Below are 23,177 nucleotides of genomic sequence, written 5' to 3' on the forward strand. Positions count from 1 at the left end.
AGAGAGGAGGTGGGACGGCAGGGGCTGGCAAGGCAAGCAGGGAAGAAAGCACAGTGAGCCGCACTGACCACACCCTGCTGTCACTACCTGCACAGCCTGGGCTGGTGGTGGAGCTGTGCTGCCTTCGCACCCTTTCCTGTAACTTGGAGTAGAAGCACACACTCACACACATGCATGTACACACACACACACACACACACACACACACACACACATACTCACTAACATACCCCTGCAGTATGCTGAGCTGTTAAATACAAGTGTCCACTACTTCACTCTCATGTCTGGCTACAATCACCTGCCAATGGACAACAGAGTGGCTTCCTTGACAGTGGACCCTCAGTCCTGCTCCTTGAACCTCATCCCTGACTCATCTCCTCTGCCCCACTCTATATCGACCTCATTGGCCTCTACCGATTGCCAAGCCTGCCAGACCCATGCCGACCACAGGGCCTTTGCATTCGCTCCCTCTGTCCTTCCAGGCCTAGTTCCTGCTTGCCAGGTACCAGCCCAAACATCCTGCCCTCAGACAGCTCTTCCTGGGCACACTAGTTCAAGTAGCCACCATGGCCCCCTGGAGTCCTCTTTCCAGAGCCCCTAGCCTATCCCGAAACCACTTTCCTTACTGGTTGCATCTGGGTCTCCAACTATAAGGGAAGCTCACTGAAGGTAGGACCCAGTCTGACCCAGTCACCCGTGCCGCCCCAGGACTGGCTCAGAGTGGACACTCCTCACGCCGCAGGGCTCAGAGCGTTGCGGCACATCCCGGCTGTCTCCATGGGCTTGGCTTTGGGAGGTGACTAACCTCTGGGTTTCCTTTCTCCACATATGAATGAGGCCAGCCCCAAGTGCCTGCTCGCAGGATGACCATCAGCACTAATATGGAGGCCACTACGACAGCACCTGGACCTGAGTGACACCTGAGAAGTGACGCTCCATCGTGAACATCACCCCTTCTGCCCTCATTGCGAGCCAGGGGAAACTGCACTCCCCGACTCTGAGTGGCAATTCGGCGGGGAGCCATGCCCCCCTCCCCTGCAGGCCAGCAACCCTGCCCTCTGTATGCTGTGAACAGTGGCCCTGTTGGCCACCTGTGGTTCCCGAGCCACCAGGCCAAACCCTACTGCAGGCCACACTGGGGTCCAAGGAGGTACAGAGATGGCCCAGGGCCGAGCACGAAGCCCAAGGTCTTTGAACAAAGCACTTCTGCTCCTGGCCTCGAGCAAGAGATGGAAGAAAAGATCCAGGGCTCAGGCTTCATTACAATCAGGCGGAATGTGCGCGCTGCCCCCTCCGGGCTCCCGCAGCCGACAGCAGGGCTGTTATCAGTCGCGAGCAGCTTTCCAGGACCCCCCCACCCAGAGCCCTTTATCTGGAGGTGCGGGTCTTGGTGGTGGGGAGATAACACGGCCACCCCCCCAGGAGACCAGAACAGAGAGCGGAGCAGAGCTGAGACAGCTGCCCTCTTGCCCCGCCCAGCCCAAGACATGGCACCAGGTCCCCCTCCTGTCATCCTGGGGAAGATGACATCTGGAATAACAGGCAGAGAGCGGGGTTGGGAGCGGCAAGGAAGAAGGCACAGCTCAGGGGACCAGGACGGGGGGTTGTGTAGGCAACATGGTCAGAAGAGAAAGACGGGCTCAGGGCGCTGACCCAGGAGGTTACGTGAGCCCAGCGGGTGGACGTCACACCACGTCCTGGAGCAGATCCAGGCTGAGGCCTCCTCTGTCAGCCAGTGAGCAGAAGCCAGCCCCTCCAATGGCTGGACACTGTCAGGACACTCAACACCGACTTGAGGACAGGGGACAGGGCCTCAAAACCAACTGGGGGACCAGGGACAGAGGAGCATTCTGACAGGGTCCAGACACGGGTGCCAAGAAGCCATTGTTCATGCTCTAGAGCCCGCATGCCCCCAGGGCCCACCTCTGACATCACCTGTGACCAACTGAGAGATGCTGGGGACAGTCGTGCCACGCCTGTCTTGGTCACCCTGGGCAGCAGCCACCGGTTAGACAGGTGTTCCCACCATGTCTGCATCTCCCGCATCCTCAGAAGGGTGCCTGGGCACCACTCTCTCTGTCAGGGTCAGTAACAGCCTGAGAGGAGACAGCTGGCTCAGTCCCAGAGCGGGGGCTGAGGACGGCACTGCCCACGTCACCAGCATGGCGGCCAGTTCCCCAGCAGTGGCTCCTGAGTGGAAGGACATGGAGGGCAGGCCAGCAGGCAGGGAGCAGGTGCCACTCTGCCTTCTGTCACTCCCAGGGTCTGGCACTCTGCAGGGTGCTGTGGTCAGCAAGGCAGATGCTGCTGTGGAGTGGACCCTCTGGTGGGAACAAACTCAGGCAGCAGCCAGCCGTGAGGGGCGGTCACCTCACGCGGCACAGACGGCCAGTCCTGAAGACCCCCAGGGAGCGGACATGAGCCACGGGCATGCGGAAGGCCTGTGCTCAGAGAAGGCTGCGGAATCCAACCGACACTGGCTGACCAGAGACGACCTCCTCTACTTTTTTTTTTAAAACCGTTAAACACTTTAATTTTTTGTAAATATATGGGAACAACGAGGGTGGTAAACAAGAGACGGTCTATCTTTAAGAGGAAAATCCTCATCTTAGTAAACTGAGCAACTGGAAGCCCTGTGTGTGGGGGGGGTGGGCAGAAGGTAAAATCTTAACATCTGGGTCAAACAACCCAATACTCAGAACCTCCCTCCAGGTGTCTATTCTAAGACGTGGTCGTGGTCTCCAGACTACGTGGTTCCATGGGAAGCTGCCTGGCTCCTAGGGGCAGCTGGGGGACGGGGAGGGTCTCAGGTTTTGGCATCCTGACGGGGCGAGGGCCGGGGCCCAGCCATGACCTGCAGTGTGCCCCACAGTCCTGAAGGACATCCTCATCCTGCCTCAAATGCCCCACTGTGAGGGCTACCCAGGGGGCTGGCACCCCTGAGGCTGGGGACACACATTGGTCTTTCCTTTCCTGCCTGGGCAGTCGCTGGACACCAGAGGGCGCTGAGCCACTCCAAGAACACACCCCCCAGCCCCTCAGCCACCTATGGAGCTCTGGGCTTTCATGGGCTCTTCTGGGTATGAAGAGATCTAGGTTTTCTTCCCTTAACCGTTAGCTGACAAACTAAAAATATGCTACATTACGTTGCACTCGTAATTCTGATCTCTTTTTTTTTAGTACCAGGAACTGCAATCAGGGGTGCTTCACCACTGAGCCCCAGCCCAGCCCTATTTTGTATTGTATTTAGAGACAGGGTCTCACGGAGGCTGCCTTTGAACTCAGGATCCTCCTGCCTCAGCCTCCTGAGCTGCTGGGGTGACAGGCGTGGGCCTCATCACCCGGCTCTGATGCTGTTTTTCAGGGATGTTTTAACACCTGCATAATCAGAGACCCAGACCCGCTGATCTGCGGATTAACAAAGCCGTAAAGCAGTGGTCTCCTGAATAGCTCCTGGCTCTCTACCCACCCCTCACCCGCCTGCCCATGACATTGACCTGTTCTTACCGGTTTCTGGCTCCACCATGTTCTTTTCTGCAGATGCTTCTTGAGGCTCTTTCCCCTGTGGGGCTGTGCTGGAGAAGACGCCAACTGGAGCCCACTCAAGATACAGGGGGACATGGTGGAACTGCAGAGGCAAAGGTGCCAACACTGTTGGTCCCTGTGATGGGACACAGCTGAGAGGGACTCAGTCCCATGTGCAGATGACGCGCCCCAGGGTCGAGAAGATGGGTGCTCGGAAGGGCAGAGGAGCCAGGAGACTCGCAGCCCAGAACCCCAAGTGCTCTGGGTGCCTGAGGAAAACACTGGGGCCCAGGCTGAGAGGCAAAGGCCACGTCTCTGTGGCCTTGACCTGCGGTGGGTTCCTGGTGCCCTGTGCGCTTTCTCTAGTCAGAGGATGAAATGTGACAAGGGGAGGAACTGCTGGCACAGGGCAGCTCCAGGGGAAGTAAGTGGGTCGCAAAGCCAAGAGCGTTCGTGTTGCCGTTCAGAGGCGACCTGTGTGCCAGGGGTTTCCTAAAAAAGGTTGAGACAGCCACTGCTAATAGCCACCTCAGTAGAAGGCCCCTGGGTAGCTACAGGGCAGGGTGGGAGGGAGACTTGTCAACTTACACCCTTTGGGACTCTTCAAATTTCATACTGCATTCAAGCCTCAAAGATTAATTATGTCCAGGAAAAAAAAAAGCAAGCAGCCAGGCGCGGTGGCGCACACCTGTAATCCCAGCGGCTTGGGAGGCTGAGGCAGGAGGATAGCAAGTTTGAGGTTAGCAAGATCGAGGCCACCCTCTGCAACTTGATGAGGCCTTAAGCAACTTAGTGAGACCCTGTCTCAAAATAAAATATAAAAAAGGGCTGGGGACGTAGCTCAGTGGGTAAACACCCCTGGATTCAATCCCTGGTATAAAAAGAAAAAAGAAAAACAAAAAAAATGTGCTCGGGAGGGAGAGGGAGCAGCCTGGGGGTCGGACAGTTGGTGGTGCCACTTAGCAGCTGGGGGTCACTGGGCCTCAGTCGAGGCTGCTGACGGGAGCGGTCAGTGAAAAAAACACTTCTCAGAGTCAAAGGAGAGGCTGTGCCTGGACAGTGCCTTCGCCATCGTCCACTCTGGTGATGGGGACTCCTTCCTGAAGCAGCGGGGAAGGAAGGGGCAGCTGCAGTCCAGGCACGGCTACTGGCGGGGCCACCAGAGACACCGCGGTCTCGCGGGCCAGCCTTTACCAAGCCCTGATGGTGCAGTGGGCAGGGCCCCAGGTGGGAACCCCCCAGGGCTGGAGGGGGCCAGGAAGGCCTGCCTGCGGGTGACTGGGGACCATGGCCTGCAAAGCACTAAGGGGCCTGGCAGACAAATGACCTGTGGTGGGTGAAAGGTGGCTCCCCAAGAGATGGCCATCTAGGCCCCCAAGACCTATCAGTGCATCCCCTGCAAGTACCATCAAGTCCCCGAGATGGTCCGGGGTTATCTGAGTGGGCTGTAAGCCCAGGAGAGGGATCTGGGACCAAGAAGAAGGCTACGTAAAGACGGGGCAGGGACGGGAGTGGCGCAGGGAGCTGACGGACGCCGGGAGCCCAGCAGTGGGCAAAGGCAGGACAGGTCCTCCCCAGAGCCCTTGGAAGCCTTGGCCACACCTTGCTCTTGGACGCCTGCCTGCCTGCCAGCTCTGCGACAGGTGATTGTATGGTCTTTGGCCACCTGTTATGGTGCTACAGAGCCTCCACCCCCACTCCCCGCCGCAGATGCATGTGTGTGCACACACGTTTGGCCCTGCAGCAGGACCGGCCGCAGCTCACCACAGGCAAGGACGGTACCACAGCTAAGTCGGGGCAGGAAAGGAAGGCCGAGGATGGCCGGAGCTGGGCAGGGGCCAAGGGTGCTTCCTGCAGTGCCCTCAGGGAGGGTCGGGGGAGGGGGGCTGGCGAGACCAGCACCAAGGTGGAGCCAGGCAGAGCCCATGCTGGGCAGTGGGCACACCAGCTCCCGGGCCCTTTCCCTGCAGCAGCTCCCAGCGGCCCACCTTGGAATAGGCCAGGTGTCGGAAGGCCTTGCGGGCCTCCAGGGGCTCCAGGAACTCCACGATGGCAGTGACGCCACCCTCGGGCAGCAGCACTCGGCCCAGGCTCCCGAAACGGCCGAAGGTCTCCTGCAGCTCGGCCGCCAGGGTGCCTGCCGGGAGGTTCTTGGCCAGAATCACAGTCTTGCTTCGTTCTGCTGCCGCCTGCAGGGAGGAGAGGCCACGTGAGGGACAGCAGCAGGGCTCTTCAGCTGGACACTGGCACTGACCTGGTGGCCTCTAGTCAAGATGTGCACCTGGGGGCTCAGTGGCCAGGCACCTGGGAGGACCCAGGAGGCGCCACCCGCTGGCTCCACAGCCAACAGGCAGCTCCGCTGAGGGCGAAGGCCCAGGGCACCTGGTGAGACCCCCAAGGTCGAATCCCAACCCCACCTGAGTCACCAGATCCTGACAGTGACTGACCAGAGCCCCGCTGGACCTCCCAGGCGCCCTGGCACTGGGCAGTAATCGAGATCGGCACCTCAGTGTAGAGGGCTCTTCCTGGCACTGCGGACCACCTGTGGACACAGGCCTGGGAAGCAGAAGCAGCGAGGAGCCCTTGCCCCCAGGAGCAGCCCACCGCCCCCAGGAGCTGGCTGTCCCTGTCCTTTGGAGGGGCAACTCTGAGGTTGAGCCCTAGGTTTGGTTCCAGTAACCACAGGACCCCTCCATACCACCAGCCTCCCCTGATGCCGTCCCCAGCTTTGGAGCAGCAGCGGTCGACTCCCCAGAGGTGGGGGCAGTGGGGCAGCAGGCACCCACCTGGCTGAAAGAGTCCAGGCTGACGCCATTGTCGATGAGGAAGCGCCGCACTTCTTGGACCAACTGAGTCTCCCCGAGGGCCACGCGCACGGCTACGCTGCCCTTGGTCTCCTGTGGGGAGAGGAGAGGAGGCCGGGCCCGTCAGGCGGGGTATAGCCAGCCAGGCAGGCGCAGCGAAGAGAGGATTCAGGGTGCTGTCGCCCATCCACACTGAGATGGGGCGCATGCTCTGGCACTACAGCAGCTCTCTGCCCTCCGCAGCCATGCATCCCCTCGCACCCTGGGGCTCTTCCCTTCCCACAGTGGGCAGGTCTGTGTGTGGCTCCTCTTGCAGCCCTGGGGCTTCTGCATGCGCTGACCTTGACCCTGTTACAGTAGTCCTTGCTTCTGTCACCTCCCCACCCGCGCACTTTCCTGCCACAGCTTCCCCAAACCCTCCTCTCTTCCCCTGCCTCCTCTAGGTGGCACTACAAGGTGGGACCTCTGTCCAGCTGCTGCTGAGCCTCAGTGCTCAGAGGGCATGGGCGGGGCCTGAGACCCTCTGGCTATCCATCCAACTCAGGCCAAGCTGCCCTCCCTAGCCCACAAACCACAAGCCACCATACGACCGGGCACCTGAAGTGTGGCATGTTAAGATCCAGGTCGTGCTACCCACAAAATACAGTGGATTGGTGGAAAGAAGGAAGGAACCACAGTGTGGCTTTTTACGTTGCTCACGTCAAAGTGATGACATCAAGTTAAAGGCAGTGTCTTGTTAAGACTAGTTTTGCCTGTTTCTTTGTACACTCGTGGCCACTGAGGCGCTCACAATTATAAGTGGGGCCGGTCTTCTACCTCCAACGGACAGCGCTGACCCAAGTGCCGTGAGGGAGGGTAAAGGACAATGGAGAAAGCAGCTAATGGGCAGAACCAAGGGACATCCTTTGCCAAGTGGCTGAAAAACACTCTGGGGTTTGCTTGAATCGACCCCAGCAGAGGGCGATGGTGGACAGCATTTGGAAGGAAGTCTGTGGACTCAACGCGCGCAAGACACTTGGGCTCACTCACGTGGTCGAACACTTGGCTCTTGGTGGCACTGTACTTTTGCGCGATGGCATCGGCCACGGCATTGGGCCCCATGAACAGTGTGTTCCAGTTGTGGGAGCTGAGGGCAGGGGCAGACAGAACGGGTCAGGCTGGGACCAACAGAGGTCTTTCGCAGACACCAAAACTGCCATGAGCCTCGCCGGTCTTCCCTGCCCGCCCCCCGCCAGCTCTCCTGTTCTGTGCGAGCACCCGGCCTGCAGTGAGGCCGCAAACCCAAGCCCTGACAAGTGTTGGCATCTGCCCTGTGCCAGGGACCCAGCCCTTGGTGACACCTCAGAACCTATGCTGGCACAGTCCCGCTCTCCCAATGTGCAGCGGGGACACTGAGGCCCTGAAGGCCCCACCCTACAGAGGGAAATGGCCCGGGCCGCAGAGCCTGGACGGGTGCAGAGGCCATGCAGGGCGGACAAGGACCTGGAGCTACGGGCTTTGTCCTCGGACGCCTTCTTCTTCTTGTAGGAGGAGCCAGGGACGTCCGCGTCCTCACTGGCTTCCTTCCTGATGGTGGACGGCAGCACGTGCAGCATCCTGCCCTGAGGAGACAGAGCAGGAGGTGAGTGGAGCCCCACCCTCCATCGTGTCCCCTCGTCATAAGCCAGCTGGACTCAGCACTGAGCCCTGATGGGAGACAGGGACGGCAGGCAGAAAGCCACGTGGTCACTCTCCGTCCAGCTGACGCTGGGGGTACCCGACACAGCTATGCCAAGGGGACTGTACCCCTCTGTAAGCACCCCATGGCCCCTGACTCCCCCAGCGGACCCTGCACAGGTGTCACTGTGAGCTACACACGGCGGGGGCCAGTCTGGCCAGGTGCCTGCGAGACCAATATGCCATGAGCAGATGGATGAAGGAGCACTGGAGGTGGCCTTGCTCGGGCCTGGGCACACCGCATGGGGACACTGGGAGAGCAGCAGCTTCCTGGTTCCTCGGGGCCACCCACACACCCCAGCAAGCTCCCCTCTCACAGTCGTCCCTTCAAGTAGCTCACTGGAGACGACCACATGGCTGGCCACCATCGGTCCTAGGACCCAGATGTGGATGCGCATCTGCTCATACAGCCACCTGGCGTGGCCTTCTCTGTCGCCAGGCTCAGTGACCCGGTGCCCACAAGCCACCTCACCTGGAACACCTGTCCGTCCACGGCCGCGTAGGCCTTTACCGCGTGCTCAGGGAACATGAAGGTGACAAAGGCGAAGCCCTTGGGCTTCTTGGTCAGGCTGTCGATGGGGTAGTGGAGCTCCGTCAGGGGACCTGAGGACAGGGGAGTCATCAGCCTGCTGGAGCTGGAGCTGGGCCTGAGCTCAGGGTGAGAAAGGGCCGGGCACTAAGGGGTCGGCCACACGAACACAGAACAGCTGCGCTGTGCCAGCCACCAGGCCCAAGGTCAAGGGCGTCATTTCACAGTCCCTTGTGTCTACTAAGAGAAGTCGGGTAGGGGGCACCTGGCTCCATCACCTTCTCATGCAGCCTGCCCTGGGCTGGTCACCTCACCCACTCAGGCCTCCTCCTCTCGCCTGTGAATGGCACAACAGTCCCCAAGCAAAGGGTGGCCTTGAAGGTTCAAGAGTCAGTGTGTGGTTACTACCCAGCACCGGCTACACTTAGTGCTGCAAAAGTGTTTGTGACTCTGTCCTACTCAGAGGACACTGTCTGCGGTGGACACTCTGAACACCAGGGTGTGACCACATCCCCTCTGTGGGTTTTCCTCTTCCCAAATGGGCACTTGGAGCTTATGGACATTCCTCTCAATTTAGGGGCCTGCATTTAGATGAGTTTTTTTATTTATTTTTTTTATTTGGTTCCTATGGACAATCCTCCTCCTGTCCTGCGCAGCACTGCTGTGTAGCCAGGGCACCAGCCTATGTGAGAGGACCTGGGGAGGAGGACAGCATGGCCAGACCTTCAGGTCCCATGTGGGACCTCTGTGGACGTCACACTGTCTCTGATGCTCCACGTGTAGGTCAGCCTCCCAAGAGACAGGGGCTCGGGCAGCACCTCCAGACTCAGCCCCATGTGGCTGAGAGCAACTACAGGCCTGCAAGTTCCCAGTCCAAGAAGTAACGACCGAGGCAAGAACAAAGGGCCCTGGCTGTGGCCTCCTCTCTGAAGCTTGTTTGGATGGAAGACGAGAAAGGACAGCCTTCCCAGGCAGAGGAGCACTGCGGGCACTGGAGGCTGTGCGGTCGCTGGATCCCAACACCAAGCAGCCAAGGAAGCCCAGGAAAACGCCTCCACCTCTCCAGCTCGGTGCTTGGAGAGAGAGTGAGAATCCCAGCTCTGCGGGCGTCCCGGCTTTGCCTGTAATCCCAGCGGCTTGGGAGGCTGAGGCAGGAGGATCAAGGCTAGCCTCGTTGACCTACCAAGACCCCATCTCAAAGTAAAAAATGAAAAGGACTGGGATGCAGCTCAGTGGTACAATGACCCTTGGTCCAATCCCCAGAACCATTTAAAAAAAAAAAAAGAAAGGAGAGAAAATCCAAGTTCAAGTTCAGAGAGCAAAAGATGCCACTGCATCTGCAGCAGGGAGGGTCAGCAAGCCCTGTTCTAAGATGAGGAGACCCCAGCTGGGGCCACTGTTCAAGGCCAAGAACTAGGGGGCTGCCCAGGGCCGGGGGCTGCACAGGAGCAGGTCCTACCATAGGTGGAGAAGAGCTTCTCCAGGTCCTCCTCGGTGCTCGTGTAGGGCAGGTTACGCACAAAAAGTCTTCCGGAGTCGGCCAAGTCCTCCTCCTCTTCATTTTCCCCGAGTGTCCGGCCTTGCCAGGGCTGTGTGCTCTTCTGCAGGGGCCCCTTGGCTGTGGGGACTTGCTTCTCCCTGAACACCTCGATGTAGCGTCCACCTGCACGAGCGGAGGGGTCAGGGCTCTGGGGAGGCCCAGACCTTGCCAGAGGACTGGCTGGTGACCTAGGCCTCTCACTGCTGCCCACCAGAAGCTCCGGCTGAGGAGGGCCACGGCCAACAGCATACTCTGGGGCCCTGTGTGGCCTGCCACGTGGCTTTGGCCCTCGGGAGCCTCAGGGACACATCCTCTGGGCTCTGGCCTACTCTCAGGCACTACTGGCTTGAGAAAGGCTCCTGTGACAGCCACCCTGGACGATTACCTGCTCGCATGCCTCCCAAGGGCTCAGGGGTCACCTGCCTCTGCCTGCACCACAGCACTCAGTCAATACCTTCCGCCTGACTCGCTGGCAGGACTCCTGGGGACCCCTGCCTTCCCCACACTCTTGTCCCGCTAGGTGTGCATGCCACAGATGGGTTGAGGACCACGTCCCAGCTCAGGGACGGCGCACCTGCTGCACCTCCACCAACCCTGCGCCCTAGGCAGGCCTGCTGCTTCCCCCAGGCTGCACGTGCCCCTGAGGCCCAGGGGCCACCCTGGGGAAGACCTGCCTCCTCCTCCTTGGCCCTCGCCTTGTACCCTGCCTCCCAGTGCTGTCCAAGGGCCATGTGCCCCTCACCTGCTCCAGCACTGCCTGCCTCTCTGCAGCCTGTCTGTTTGCTGCTGGACCTCTGTGCCCAGAGCGTGTGGCAGGAGGGGATGCTCAGCACAAGCACCTAAGCCAGGGCCCACGTGGGAGCCAGGGAGCCTGGGACGCAGCGCCGCGTCTCCTTACCCATGTACTCCCGGTTGCACTTCAGGGCTCTCTTCACCTCCTCTTCACTGCTGAAATCCACGAAGACATACCCTGAGAGGGGATCACGACAAAGTAACTGCCAGCCCTGCCAATGCTCGGAGTCAGAGGACGTGGGCACCTGGCTAGGTGCAGAAAGCAGGAGCCACCATGGCACAGGCTGACCTCCCACCTGGCCACCCTTTGGAGGAGCACTCAGCACCCGCCTGGCATTGCGGGTGAAGGCGCAAAAACCAGGCCCCTTCTGCCTCCCTCCCAGTCTCACCCCTTCCCTGATCATGTTCTGCAGTGAAGAAACGCTCACGATGGCCGCTGTGACCCAGCCCAGCACTGGAGGGTCACCTCCACACCACCCTGCCTGCAGCTCCAGAGGCCGTGACTACACAGCAACAAGCAGGTGCGGAGGCCTCCACAGCCTCAACCTCACTGGGCCTCGACCTGTAAAGCCGCCAAGCAGCACCCCGTCTACACCACCACAGTCTCCCCCAGCCTCCCCCAGCCTCCCCCACCAGCCCACACAAGCAAAAGCCTCCCGGCTGCCAGCGGCCCTCCCTGCACTGGCCAGCGGGCCTTTCTAAACCCGAGGCTGTCCTAAGCCCTGAGCCACCACTGGGCCCAGGCTTCCCCCCACTTACTGCAGCCCCAGGGCCCGGCCCAGCTTCCGCCCCCATACTTCCACCTGGGTCGTTTGCTGCCCTCAACAGCGTCATGCTCAGGTGCTGGCTCTCTCCAGTGCCAGGGCCTCCAAGATGCTGTCCCTGAGCCCCAACAAGGCAGGTACCTTCCTCCTGAACTCCCTGCCTGGTCTCTGAGGCGCCATGAACCAGTGGCCCCGCCACCAGCACCAACACCAACAGCTGCACTCTGAGCGTGCCCAGTGCTCACAGTGTCCGGGGCTGACCCTGACCCCTCCCAACTGCAAGACAGGTCTGACCCCTTATGCAGGAAAGGAGGCTGAGTTCCTGTCCCAGGTCACAGGGCTCCTAAGTGGCTGGCTGGGCTGTGAACCTGGGCAGGGGCTCTGTCCCCCGCCCCTCACACTGCCCTCTGCTGAGCTCCAGGAGTAAGGCTGCCTGAACCATCAGCCTGGTGAGCTGGGCGGGAGAGCTGGGGAGGGACGAGACCCGAAACAGCAAGGGCACTGGACCACCCCGACGCAGGAGCACCTTTCTCCTTGGGTGCCAGCTCGGCCAGACCTGATCACTCTGCCCAGGTGGCCTCTTCCTGCCAAGGCACTCCCAACCCCAGGGTCCAGACACCCAGTGGCCACAGAGCCTTAGTATGGTTCTCTGAGATGCGGCTATTCTGCCACTGGTCTCCTATGGCTTTCTGGCCTAGCTAGCCACTGGGCTGGGCAGGTGCCCACCTCTCCCAGATCCACCATCCTTCCAGCCATGCTCACTGCCTCCAGGCAGCCAGACCCAGGGCTCCAAGGCCAGGGGAGGAGGCTCACAGCTCGGAGCAGACACCTGGGGAGATGTGGTCTGGGGCAACACCAAGCATGTGCAGAGAGGTAGGGGACTGCCCGCCGGCAGAGCTGCCCATGGACTTAGCCCAGCAAACCCAGACCTGCGGGCATCTACCTGAACAGAACAGGGGAACCTAATAGAACAGTGGAGGAGAGAATTCTGACACTATACGCCAGGCTCCAGAGGCAAGGATGACACAGATCCGTGTCTTGAACAGTTAGCCACATCCACAGAACTGAGGACCCCAAGGAGGATAAGGGACAAGGCTGCCTTGGGATCCCCAACCATGTGGTCAGCCCTCCCCTGCACATCCACCCAGCTCCCAGGCCTTACCTGTCTTGTTCCCATGCGCATTTCTCACTATTCGAATGGCCACTGGTTTCAGGGGCGCCAGGAATTCCAGGACATTTTTCTGCAAGGACATGTTTTTGCCTCTTATCAGTCCCCCAAGAAACCTTGCAACCCGATAAAGAGATAAGGAGCAAAGTGTTGGATCAGAAAAGATAACGAAGTGATCACAGTTTTTCTCCTTTCTTTAACACACTCATCTCTCCTCCACCATAACTAAGAAAAACTGGGAAATAGAAACTGAAGAATAAATAATGTAATTATAAAATAATAATATTAGCAGCAGCGATTTAAGGCATTACATCTGCTCTTTTGTTCCTAAGGAGTTGTTTTTTTGTTTTATGCTTTTTTAAATACTTGTGGTTAAAGCTGGCTTTCCTCGCTTCTCTTTAAAGCAGGGATATTTGTCTACGTTAATCACAGTGACAAACCTAAAGTTCCATTGTAGGGAGGCCCCCAACCTTCTTAACTACTCCCTTCTCTGGACATGTGTGAGATTTAAACAGATTTTTAAAAATATGTGAATATTCAGGGTGTGAAATTATAACAAATACTAAAAAGTACAAATCAGGAAACCAAACTGGTTCTTAATTCCGAGGCCAGCTCACTCTTCCTGGCTCCTTCTGCAAATTAAAAGCCGCAGATCCATTTCCCAACTGGGCACTGGGGTAAGCCCTTGAGGCCCCGCCCTGATGTAGCTTGCCCTACAAGGTGACAGAAGGACATAAGGACACATTGGGCGCTCCAGGTTAGTGCAAGAAGCCCAGCCAAGTTCTGAGCTTTCACGTTACTGCATCCAAGTTTGCAATTACCAGATTCTTTCCAAACTTTCCCCTGCCCAGAGGAAAGCCAGTATGGTGGGTCACACACAGCTAGGTTCCTCTGGGGATGAAGCCATGTTCTGCTCCACACCTGGCCTTTTCTACTGGTCACTGCACCTTGGGGGTCTTCCCTGTCATCATGTTCTTTTCTTTTCTGTGATACGTCATCTTACACCATTTTCACATATCCCTGTGAGTTAACCCAGGTTTAACCTGGCACTGGTGACATTTGTGGGCTAGTGACTCTTTGTTGAGGGGGCTGTCCTGTGTGTGGCAGGGCTCAGGCAGCACACCTGGTCTCTGCCCACTAGAGGCCAGCAGCCCCCCCCAGATGTTACCGTCAAGAGCACCTCTGACCAAGGTCAGATGTTGTGCAGGGGCAGACCACTCCCCTCTGAGAACCACGGACACACCACTTCCCCAGAAATGGAGCTTCAGGGTTGATTTGGGTTTTTGTTCTTATCAATGACTGCAAATCAGCATGTTGAGTTATAACTAATAACAGGAAGGCTGCAAGAACGTTCCGGTATCTAGGCTCTGATGTGCCGGGATTCACCTGGGGGCAAAGCCCTGGCCAGGCACCAGCTCCGCAAAGGCCTGGATGTCCGTAATGTTGCCAGGCAGCTCCATGCAGCCCTCTAAAAGGCAAGAAAATGTTTATTGCCAAACATGAACAATGCGTACCATTTTGGCAAGTGAAAAATGTGAACTCCAGTTTTGATTTTGTTTTGTGATAATCATGACAGAATTCAAACATGTGCACTGGCCACCCGAGTTCTTGTTCTTTGAAAACCTTCTGTTCTTTGTGTTATTTTTCTGTTGGGTCATAAATCCTTCATAAAAATCTCTCTGTAAATTAGAGACACTAGACTCCTGCCTCTGTTAGGCTATGAACCACTGTGACTTCACGACAGCTGCTGGCTTCCAGAGCTTTGGGCTGGTAGGTAGGTAATCAACCCATTTTCTTCCCCCCACGAAACTTTACAAATTGCTTAGAAAGAAACTTTTTCAGCTCAAATCCTTGATGTATCTGAAACTGATTTTTATCAGGAGGAATAAGTCAGGGGTTCATTTTTTCTTCAAAAAAAGTTAACTAGGCCAGGCACAGTGGGCAGGCCAGTAATCCCAGTGCCTCTGGAGGCTGAGGTAGGAGAATCACAAGTTCAAAGCCAGCCTCAGCGACTTAGTGAGACCCTATCTCAAAACATAAAAAGGTGGTTATGTGGTGCCTTGGGGTTCAATATTGGTACCCCCCACCCCCCCAAAAATCTGACCCTAATCACAAGTAATTGCTTCAGTATTTCTAACAGCACCAAATTGTAAGACGCTCCCATGTCCACTTTAGGAGATCAGGAAAGTCTATCAAAGCGTCTCCTGAGTAAGGAAGACTACACAACAAGGCAGTGGTGGGAAGCAAGCACGTTCCTGCTGTAGGGACGCTGCAAACCAAAATGGGAATGAGAAATCAGACCAGTGTCAGTACACAGGAAAAAACATCTAAGAAGGCTTGTCCCCAAAGTACCAGTGGTTGCCACTGCGTGGGACACAGGAATGCTGAGCAGGGTTGCCCACTGTGCCAAGGAGAGTTGGCACCTCCAGCTCTAGTCTTTAGACCTGTAGTAACCTACCTGCACCCTGGCACCCCACCTGGCTATACCCCAGCTCGCAGCTCAGTGTGGACGATAACCCACGTGGTCATCCCAGTTGTAGGTGACTTTTAGGTTCTAGTCACGTAGCTGTGTCCTTTAGAATTTCCTGTAGTGAGCTTCTCTGACCGTCACAGGAGGAAAATGAAGACAGGGTCCTCTGCTGGCGCAGACCTAGAGCAGGCTAGCTGCAGCCCGTGCTCCGTCTGGCCTGCAGCTTGTTTCTGAAAATAGTGTTGAGCCGGGCTGCAGCAATACCTACGCACTCACCTGTGTCTGAGACGGCTGCCCCTACAGGAGCAGAGTGAGGACTCCCAACAGAGACCACACTGATCACTTGGCCTTCCCCTGGCCCAAGCTCCTGTAGCGTTTTTTTTTTTTTTTTAGCTCTAGGCAGCCATCTTGTTTCCTTCCTTGAGGATGCCCAAGACATCATCTGTCAGCCCTCTGGGCTTCCAATCCCTTCTCAATCTCGACCCTAATGGCCTCAGGCAACAGAAGCTCCCCACCCACCCTAGTCTGCTCCCACAGGTGATCTTCCCATCCTCAGAGCACCTACCTCTGTGACACTGAACGGGGCTCCCCGTAGCTTCACGGTGTGGGCCGTGGTGGGTTCCTTCTGGTTTGCTGGTTTCTCTGTCTGAACAAAGAGAAATGGCTACAGTGGATTCCCTGGGGCAGTGGTGGCAGGGGATAGACTGGGACATGGCTGCTCTAGGAGTGGAGGCTACAGGGTAGCACGAGAGTGCCGCATCTGTGCCTGCAACGGGTCAGGGTCCAGGCAGAGGTGCAGGTGGCAGCTGTGGGGTCTCCATTTGCCTCTGAGGGCTGCAGCCAAGGCTCAGGGCACCGTGGCCAAGAGAGCAGCGCCCCAGGCCATTGAAGGCCAGGGGAGAAGGGAGGAGCCCCGGGGCAGAGACCCTTGCTACCACTCATGTCCACTTGCCCGGTGATGGACATGGGCTCTGAGAGGAGGTCCCTTCCAGGTGAGAGTCAGAGAGGCCTGTGGGCCCAGCAGTCACACAGGGTCAGAGCTGAAAGCTGAACCCCTCACCCTCTGACCTCCCTAGACAGGGACAGGGTGGGCATTAGAAAGGAGGGCAGAGAAGAGCAAGGGGAAGAGGAGGTGGCAGACGGAGCCCCTTCCTCTTGTTGGAGCTTCCACCGAAGGGACTGGGATGCACGCATGTCCAAACTCTGTGTCCGGAGGAGTGGACTCCGGGTGGGAGACAAGGTGGCCGTCCTCAAGGGTCGCGTCCACCTTTACAATCTCAACCTCAGAGCCGGGCAGACCCAGGCCTGGGGCCTGACCTGTCACTTCCCTTCTCTGGGCCTCAGTATTCTTATCTATAAAATGGAGGCAGGAACATGCCAGACGAGCGACTGTGACAGCATCCAGTGACAGCAGGTTTGTCCATCAACGAGGAGCCCACCCACACCTGCCTGCTTTGTGACTGAACACCAAGTAACCCAGCCGTCACCGCCTCACTTGGGCCCAGAGCCCTGGCAGGCCACCCCTCCCATGTAGCAGGTAATGAGCCCAGAGGATCGGGGAGTGCATGGCGGGCTGCTGGGCTCTCTCCTCTGCGTCACACCCCCAGCCAGGCACACAACCCCCATCGTCCCTCCTGCAGGCACATACCTGGGCTCTGGGCTCCTGTGGCCTCCCCATCCCAGGCAGGGCCCCTGGGCTCCCTCGCTCCGGCTGGTCGGGGGTGGCAGGGGACTCCTCTTCCTCGCTGCCTCCATCACAGTTTACGGCTTCGTCCTCGCTTTCCTCCTCCTCTGAGGAAGAGGACTCGGCTGCCACCACCTTGGACTTCAGGTACTCCATGTCCGACATGCCCCGCTGGGCAGCCGCCTTAGCTTCCAGGCCTTGCTCTGCTGAGACGGCAGGGGGCGGGGAGGAGGTCACCTTCCTGAGCAGCCAGAGAGACTCCGGCAGCACAGGGCTGGAAACCTGGGGGGTGGCCTGAGGCCACACTCACCACAACCAGGGTCCTGGTGCCCACTGCCCCAATAAACCCTCTGATGGGCACCGCGAGAGGGCGAAGCTCCCGCACCACACACACAGCTCCATGGATCCCTGCCACCTGCCAGGCTCTCCCCTGGATGGCCCCTCCCAGTCATCAGTCACCTTCCCAATTGTGTCATGTACACTAAGGGGCTTCACGTGCCACAGAAAGCACTTACACAGCGGAACCATTTCTACAGTGAACCCTTTACAGCACCCACCCATCATCTCAAAACCCACCCACATAACCCCAGTGGGAGCCATGCTCGATCATCTACTTAGGCAGCAAACACCCCAAACATTAGGACCTCACCCCAGCCCAGCTCCAGTGCTGGGCCCCTGGCTTCCTCACCTGCTATCTGCTACCCTGCGGGAAGCATACAGGTGTGAACGGCTTACAGGGGACACCTGGTGATATGCTGGCTCTTGTGGGGTGCTACAGAGACAGCCAAGAGGGAGGAGTGTGCCTGCGCGGCTGTCACGACTGTCCTTCTAGCCTCACACCCCCACCTGTGAGTTCTGGACGCTGAGGATGGAGCCCCAGCCTCTCCGCTTCAGGCCTGTGCCAGCTCTGTGGGCCCCACCCTCCCTGCTCCAGTGCCCAGAGCCAGTCTGCCCTGCAGCCGCGCTTTCCCGTCCTGAGTCCTTGTGATGTTGTGCCCTGGTCTGCGACCCCCTCTCTGCCCCTGGTTACGTGTCCCACCATGTCCCACAAGTCCTCCAGATCCCAGCTTAGCACAGAAACCCTGCCAGGCACACAGGTGACGCTACATACATATCCTCTGCCTTCGGCCAGCCCGACCGACCCCCAACCAGAGCTGCCACCCTGTGCTGCAGCCGGTCACTGGCCACCAACTGCCCCAGCACTCTGAGCCTGAGAGGACAAAGACTCACCCACCCTGCAAGGCCTTACCAGGCAGCTCCCTCCCAAGCTCTCCTGCTTTCTCTCCGTAGCGGCTGTGACCCCATGATGTGTCCCCGGGTGATCACCTGTTTACTGCTCTCCTCTCACCACAATGACAGCTGATAGCGCCATGGGGCAGGATTCCTATCTACGGCTCAGCACTACATCCCCAGAGCCCAGCACGCAGCATGCACTCGGTGAATACTGCTGGCAAGCCAATGACCAGGACAGTCACGGCAGACCTGCCTGCAAGTGACCTCATCCCCCCACTAGAAAGCTCCTGAGTTGTGTCTGGGCAGCCCCAGGCCTGGTATCTGAAGGAGGGGCACCCAGTGCCTGCCAGCAGGTGTCGGTGGGCCACAGGGCTGCAGCTGAGGGACACAGGTGCACAGGCACAGCGCCCAAGCCTCACCTCCTGGCTCCTCCTCGGCGGCCTCCTCCTCACTCTCCTGCCCAGAATCAGAGTCAAAGTTCAAATAGTCGCTGGTCGGCTTGCTCTTCCCTTTTGGGAGCTCAGTGTCCAGGGCATCATTTGCCCAAGTGGCCACCTGTGTCCGCTTCTGGTGAACTGACAGGAACTCCTGGAACTCGGTATCTTCCTTCAGCTGGGGGCACCGGAGGTGGGCAGCAGGGACACAGGAGAAGAGGCAGAGGGGACTCAGGGGGGCTCAGTCTTGCGAACTGCCGGCAGGGTGAGCATCGTCCTCATCTCTAGTGGACCCCGAGTCCACGGGAACCCGGCAGGACACTCGAGGTGTGGGCTCTGCTTTCTGGACCAGCCTGCACCCCTCCGACCGGCTGCCCCCGCCCTCTCGGTCAACAGGACAGACTCACCTGCTCCAGTTCACGTGGGGCCTTTTTCTTCTTGTCATCCTAAAAACAGAGGCAGAGGATGAGGGCCACACGGGACGGGAAGAACAGATGGAACTGCAGACCCTTCCAGAGTCACCGCCTCCCCACACAGGCCTGGTGCTGGCGCGGTCACCTGCATACCTTCTTAATTTCTGGGGGGACGGAGACTTGTGAGGGCTGCTCGGGCTGCCTTGGTCTCTGGGCATGTTTGCTCCAGGCTCGAGGCTTTGTTGGGTCCCCAAAGGACTTGCAGAACTCTACCTGCATGAGAAAGGGCGATTGTCACACCTGCTGTGACAGCCATAGTCCAGAGTGTTCTGCCTTTCAGCACCTGGGAACCTGTGCTTTACAGTCAGGCAGCTGCCACTAGTAGAGCAGAAGCAGAGGACTACCACCCCATCTTGGCTTTGTGCTCCGTGACATCACCACACTAGCTATCGTTTCCTAGGGAGTTCCATGCAGCACCCGAGTGCCCCGCGAGGACTGTGGACACGCCGAGCCTCCGGACAGTGGTAGTGAAGCCACAACTCTCCCTAATTCAAGACCAGAAAACTGGAGCAGAGAGATGTGAAGCAATTTGCCCCAGATGACCCAGGCCCTCAGGGACAGAGACTGGAGACTCAGGAACATCCATGCAAAATGGTGGCTCTGAGGACGGAATGAGATGATGTAGGCCAGTGATCAGCAAGGGCGCGTGCAGGGAACGCCTGTGCTCCTAGGATCACAGGTGACCAAGAGGCAAGCTCCGCTGGTCTGGGAGAACCTCCCAGGTAACGAGAGATGGGGTGGCCCCGGGGCCAGGAGTGTGCTGAGGATGAAGCCTGAGCCAGACCCCTCCAGACCAAAGCCTCCAATGCACTCTCAGAAATGACTCTGGTGAGGGCTGGTCCTGCTGGGAGCCTGGAGTGACAACTCCCAGACAGTTAAGGATGCCCTGGTCACCCACCACCCTCCCCAAAGAAAGAGCCTGCCATTTGGTCACATCCTGGCTGCGTGGACTTCCACAGCAGTCCCTTAAGTCTATGATGAAGGTCAAAAAGCTGTGACTCCAACTCCTGTCACCAAAGATGAACCACCAGAGCCTGGGTGACCCCGCAGGCCACCACGCCCACACCACACAGAGAGGGAGGCGTCGCCTCGGGCTCTATGCTGCTCCATCGTAGCCTTTTCCTTCTTGGCAAAGGGCTGGGGACATTTTATCATGTCAATGAACACCTGTGGGTGACCCTTGTGGGACCTCCTCCTCCAGGAAACTTTCCTGACCCCTCCCTGGCCAGAGTGGGTGCTGTTCAGTTCTCCCAGGGTCCCTGACCCAATGTCCGCCTGAACTCAGCACCTGCGTCTGCCAGCGCTCCTGAGGACAGGGACTGGTGGCTCCTGAGCACCTGCTGTCGGGCAGTGAAGGATGCACACCTGTGGCTCAAGTGGCCTCCTGGCCGGCAGCACAGGTGCCATTGAGGCTCCAGAGGCCTGTTCTTCCACGTGACTCCCGCACTGAGCCAGGGCCCAGGGCAGGCCCAGCAGCAGTCTGACTGGCTCCCTGGAGAGTCTTACACACAGAAGAGCGGGAACTGCTGAGGCAGGCCAAAGGCCTCAGGGCCTAAAAAGGACAGCCTTGGGACCCAAGTGTCGCTGACAGGTGACACTCTGGACAGGCACGCAGGGGTCCACTCACTGTGATCCGGGACGTGTCGATAAAGCTCTTGTTGAAGTGGTTCAGTGCAGCCTGGGCCTCCTCCTCGGACTTGAAGCCGATGAAGCCAAACTTGCGGAACTTGCCATCTTTGGTGAACTTGAGGCTGCAGTCGGTCAGCGTGCCGAAGGCGGTGAAGAGTTGCCTGAATCGCTCCTCCTTCATCTGGAACAGAAGGTGGGAGGAGCTGGTGAGTCCTTCAGCAAAGGAACAAATGGCTAGAAACCCGGGGCTCCAGGACTCTAGGGGTGACCAGAGATGAGGAGGTGGCAGTGTGCTGTGCCAGTCAGGTCAGGTCCCTGAAAGAACGAACAAGGCTCATTGTTGAAGAAGGAACAGCTCTGCATATTTATAGAGCTGGGGGTGGTTTGACAGATATGACAGTTTAAAGGTTGAAGGGTTTTACAGTTGGCATGGGGTGCTTTCTAATTGGTGGGTAAGGATCATGTGAGCCAGCAGGGCTCACCATTGAACAACTCTTGTTAGGGGATGGGGAAGTTCTTTGGAGCCAGGGCAACTCCCAACATTCCCCCACTTTGTTATTAAATGAGAGTGGGCGTTGACTCATTCTGGCTGTTTCCTGCTGAGATGGGGCGGTGTGAGAGAATCAGAGAGGAGGGAAGTAAGGTGCCCCCCCAGGAGGGCAGAGAGAACTGGTATAACTTCAGGAACCAGATCAAGGAAGGTTCCTTGACACCACAGATCCATGATGATGTCAGTCCATTTGGCATAGATCTCCACTAGAAGTATCATCAGTAGCCAGGAGTTGGTAGTTCCTGAGGAGAAGCTGGTTAAAAGCTGGATTAGAAATTTTTTACCCACCTGAGTCTGAATGAACTTTATGATAGAGGGAAGGAACAGGCACAGGGAGTTTTTATAGCCCAAATCTAATGGGGTCTCTGGGTCTGCAAGCTGCCTTGTTGGCACAAGGGGGGTTAAATGTTCAGCCTTGAGCGGGGGCTTGGGCATTTGGCCTTGAAACAAACAGGTGATAAAAAACCAGTCAGAGAGTTTGAGAAGCCAGGTCATCCTGCAGGTAACTTTGTTTGGCATGCCCTGCAGACCAGCCTGTCCTGCACCTAACACCGTCAATTCCACTCTTCTTTCCTAGTCCAATCTAGCTCCCCCACCCCCTCTCTATTAAGGCTGCTCTTCAAACTCTCTCCTACCTGGGTGTCTCTGAAATCAGCTTAAGTCTCTCTTTACCTTTCTCGAAATATCCCAGCTTTCCAAACCAGCTTGCTTCTCTCACTTATCACTGTTCCCAGCTTTCCCCAGTCACACCAAGAAAGCACAGGCTTTGTAATAAAGAAGGCACCTTCTCCCAAGCTCTGAACGAAGGTGGCCAAGGGAGGACTGTGGCCCATTGTTACCAGATTTCCCTTTGACAGCAGTCAGATCTCTCCAGGTTGAATGCGAAACACCTCAACTTTAAATACTGATACTTGAAATTCTTACAAAACTGGGAGGGTAAACAAAACACCCATGTTCCTCCTTAGGCCCAGAAGGCAACTGGTAAAGTGCTCTCTTATGATAAAGGTAGGTCACACTTACTCAGGGGTCACCATGCTCCAGACACCTAAGTGGTTTGTCAGAAGGACAACACACAATGGTCCCACTACCGGCCAGATCCAAGCAAGTGGTGGGGTCTGTAGTAAGGAAGAGAAGGGGGTCTGGCTGAAGGCCCTTAGGGTCACCTGCTTTGAATCTCCAGACATAGGGAGAAGAGAGGACCCAAGAGGGGCCAGAAATGAGGGGGAGCATTAGGTATTGGGCTAAGAACGGAGACACAGGAGAGGTGAAGCTTGAGGGAATCTATAAGGAGGGATGACAAGAGTACTAAATAACAGGTGATGATCGTTGGCTCTTAAAACGGTGTAGGAGCACCGGGCTTAAGCCTGGACATGTGAATCTATGGGGAAAGTTGGTTATTAGACAGCTTGAGTTGGCCGCCAAGGGAGTACACATAATCACCTGAGCAGGGCCCTTCCATTTTGGTTTTAAAGGGGGCTTTTCCCCTGGTGGGCAATAGTAAACAACTTGTTTACTATTGTTAAGGTGTTAAGGAGGTAGGGTTTTGAGAGACACTAAGGTTGGGAAGGAGCCAGTCTTGATAGCACCAGAGTTCAGAGCACAGATGGAACAGGAGGGGCAGGGCATAGGTTTCGGAGGGTAGGGGTTCTGTAGGCAATCTGGAAGGAACGAGGGGACAGCCATACATGACTTCGAAAGGTGAGAGATTAGAAGGCTTCTTTGGTAAGGTACTTATGCGGAATAAAGCCAAGGGGAGCATTTTTACCAAGTCCAGGCTTAATTCCATGGTGAGCTTGGTGAGGGTCTCTTTAAGGGACCCATTGGTCCTTTCAACCTTTCCAGAAGCCTGGGGGCGGTAAGGGCAAT

The 23,177-nt window shown here is 57.5% G+C and overlaps 1 protein-coding gene across 5 annotated transcripts in view; it reads right to left on the reverse strand.

The window, feature by feature from the left end:
- Positions 1–23,177, reverse strand: part of Rbm19 (RNA binding motif protein 19) — a 111,360-nt gene that overhangs the window by 79,989 nt on the left and 8,194 nt on the right. For all 5 annotated transcript variants that reach the window (XM_077108983.1, XM_077108985.1, XM_077108984.1 and 2 more), the window contains exons 2-16: positions 20,760–20,942; positions 19,226–19,345; positions 19,067–19,105; positions 18,645–18,837; positions 16,957–17,198; positions 15,874–15,954; positions 12,833–12,911; positions 11,013–11,084; positions 10,034–10,237; positions 8,518–8,648; positions 7,812–7,930; positions 7,359–7,455; positions 6,312–6,422; positions 5,514–5,714; positions 3,508–3,628 (exon numbers count right to left, since the gene is read on the reverse strand). In XM_077108983.1, the coding sequence (XP_076965098.1) occupies positions 3,508–3,628; positions 5,514–5,714; positions 6,312–6,422; positions 7,359–7,455; positions 7,812–7,930; positions 8,518–8,648; positions 10,034–10,237; positions 11,013–11,084; positions 12,833–12,911; positions 15,874–15,954; positions 16,957–17,198; positions 18,645–18,837; positions 19,067–19,105; positions 19,226–19,345; positions 20,760–20,942 (1,993 nt within the window). The remainder of the gene's footprint in view (positions 1–3,507; positions 3,629–5,513; positions 5,715–6,311; positions 6,423–7,358; positions 7,456–7,811; positions 7,931–8,517; positions 8,649–10,033; positions 10,238–11,012; positions 11,085–12,832; positions 12,912–15,873; positions 15,955–16,956; positions 17,199–18,644; positions 18,838–19,066; positions 19,106–19,225; positions 19,346–20,759; positions 20,943–23,177) is intronic.

This window comes from Callospermophilus lateralis, chromosome 1 (assembly GCF_048772815.1).
Source record: "Callospermophilus lateralis isolate mCalLat2 chromosome 1, mCalLat2.hap1, whole genome shotgun sequence".
In the NCBI taxonomy this organism is placed as follows: Eukaryota; Metazoa; Chordata; class Mammalia; order Rodentia; family Sciuridae; genus Callospermophilus; species Callospermophilus lateralis.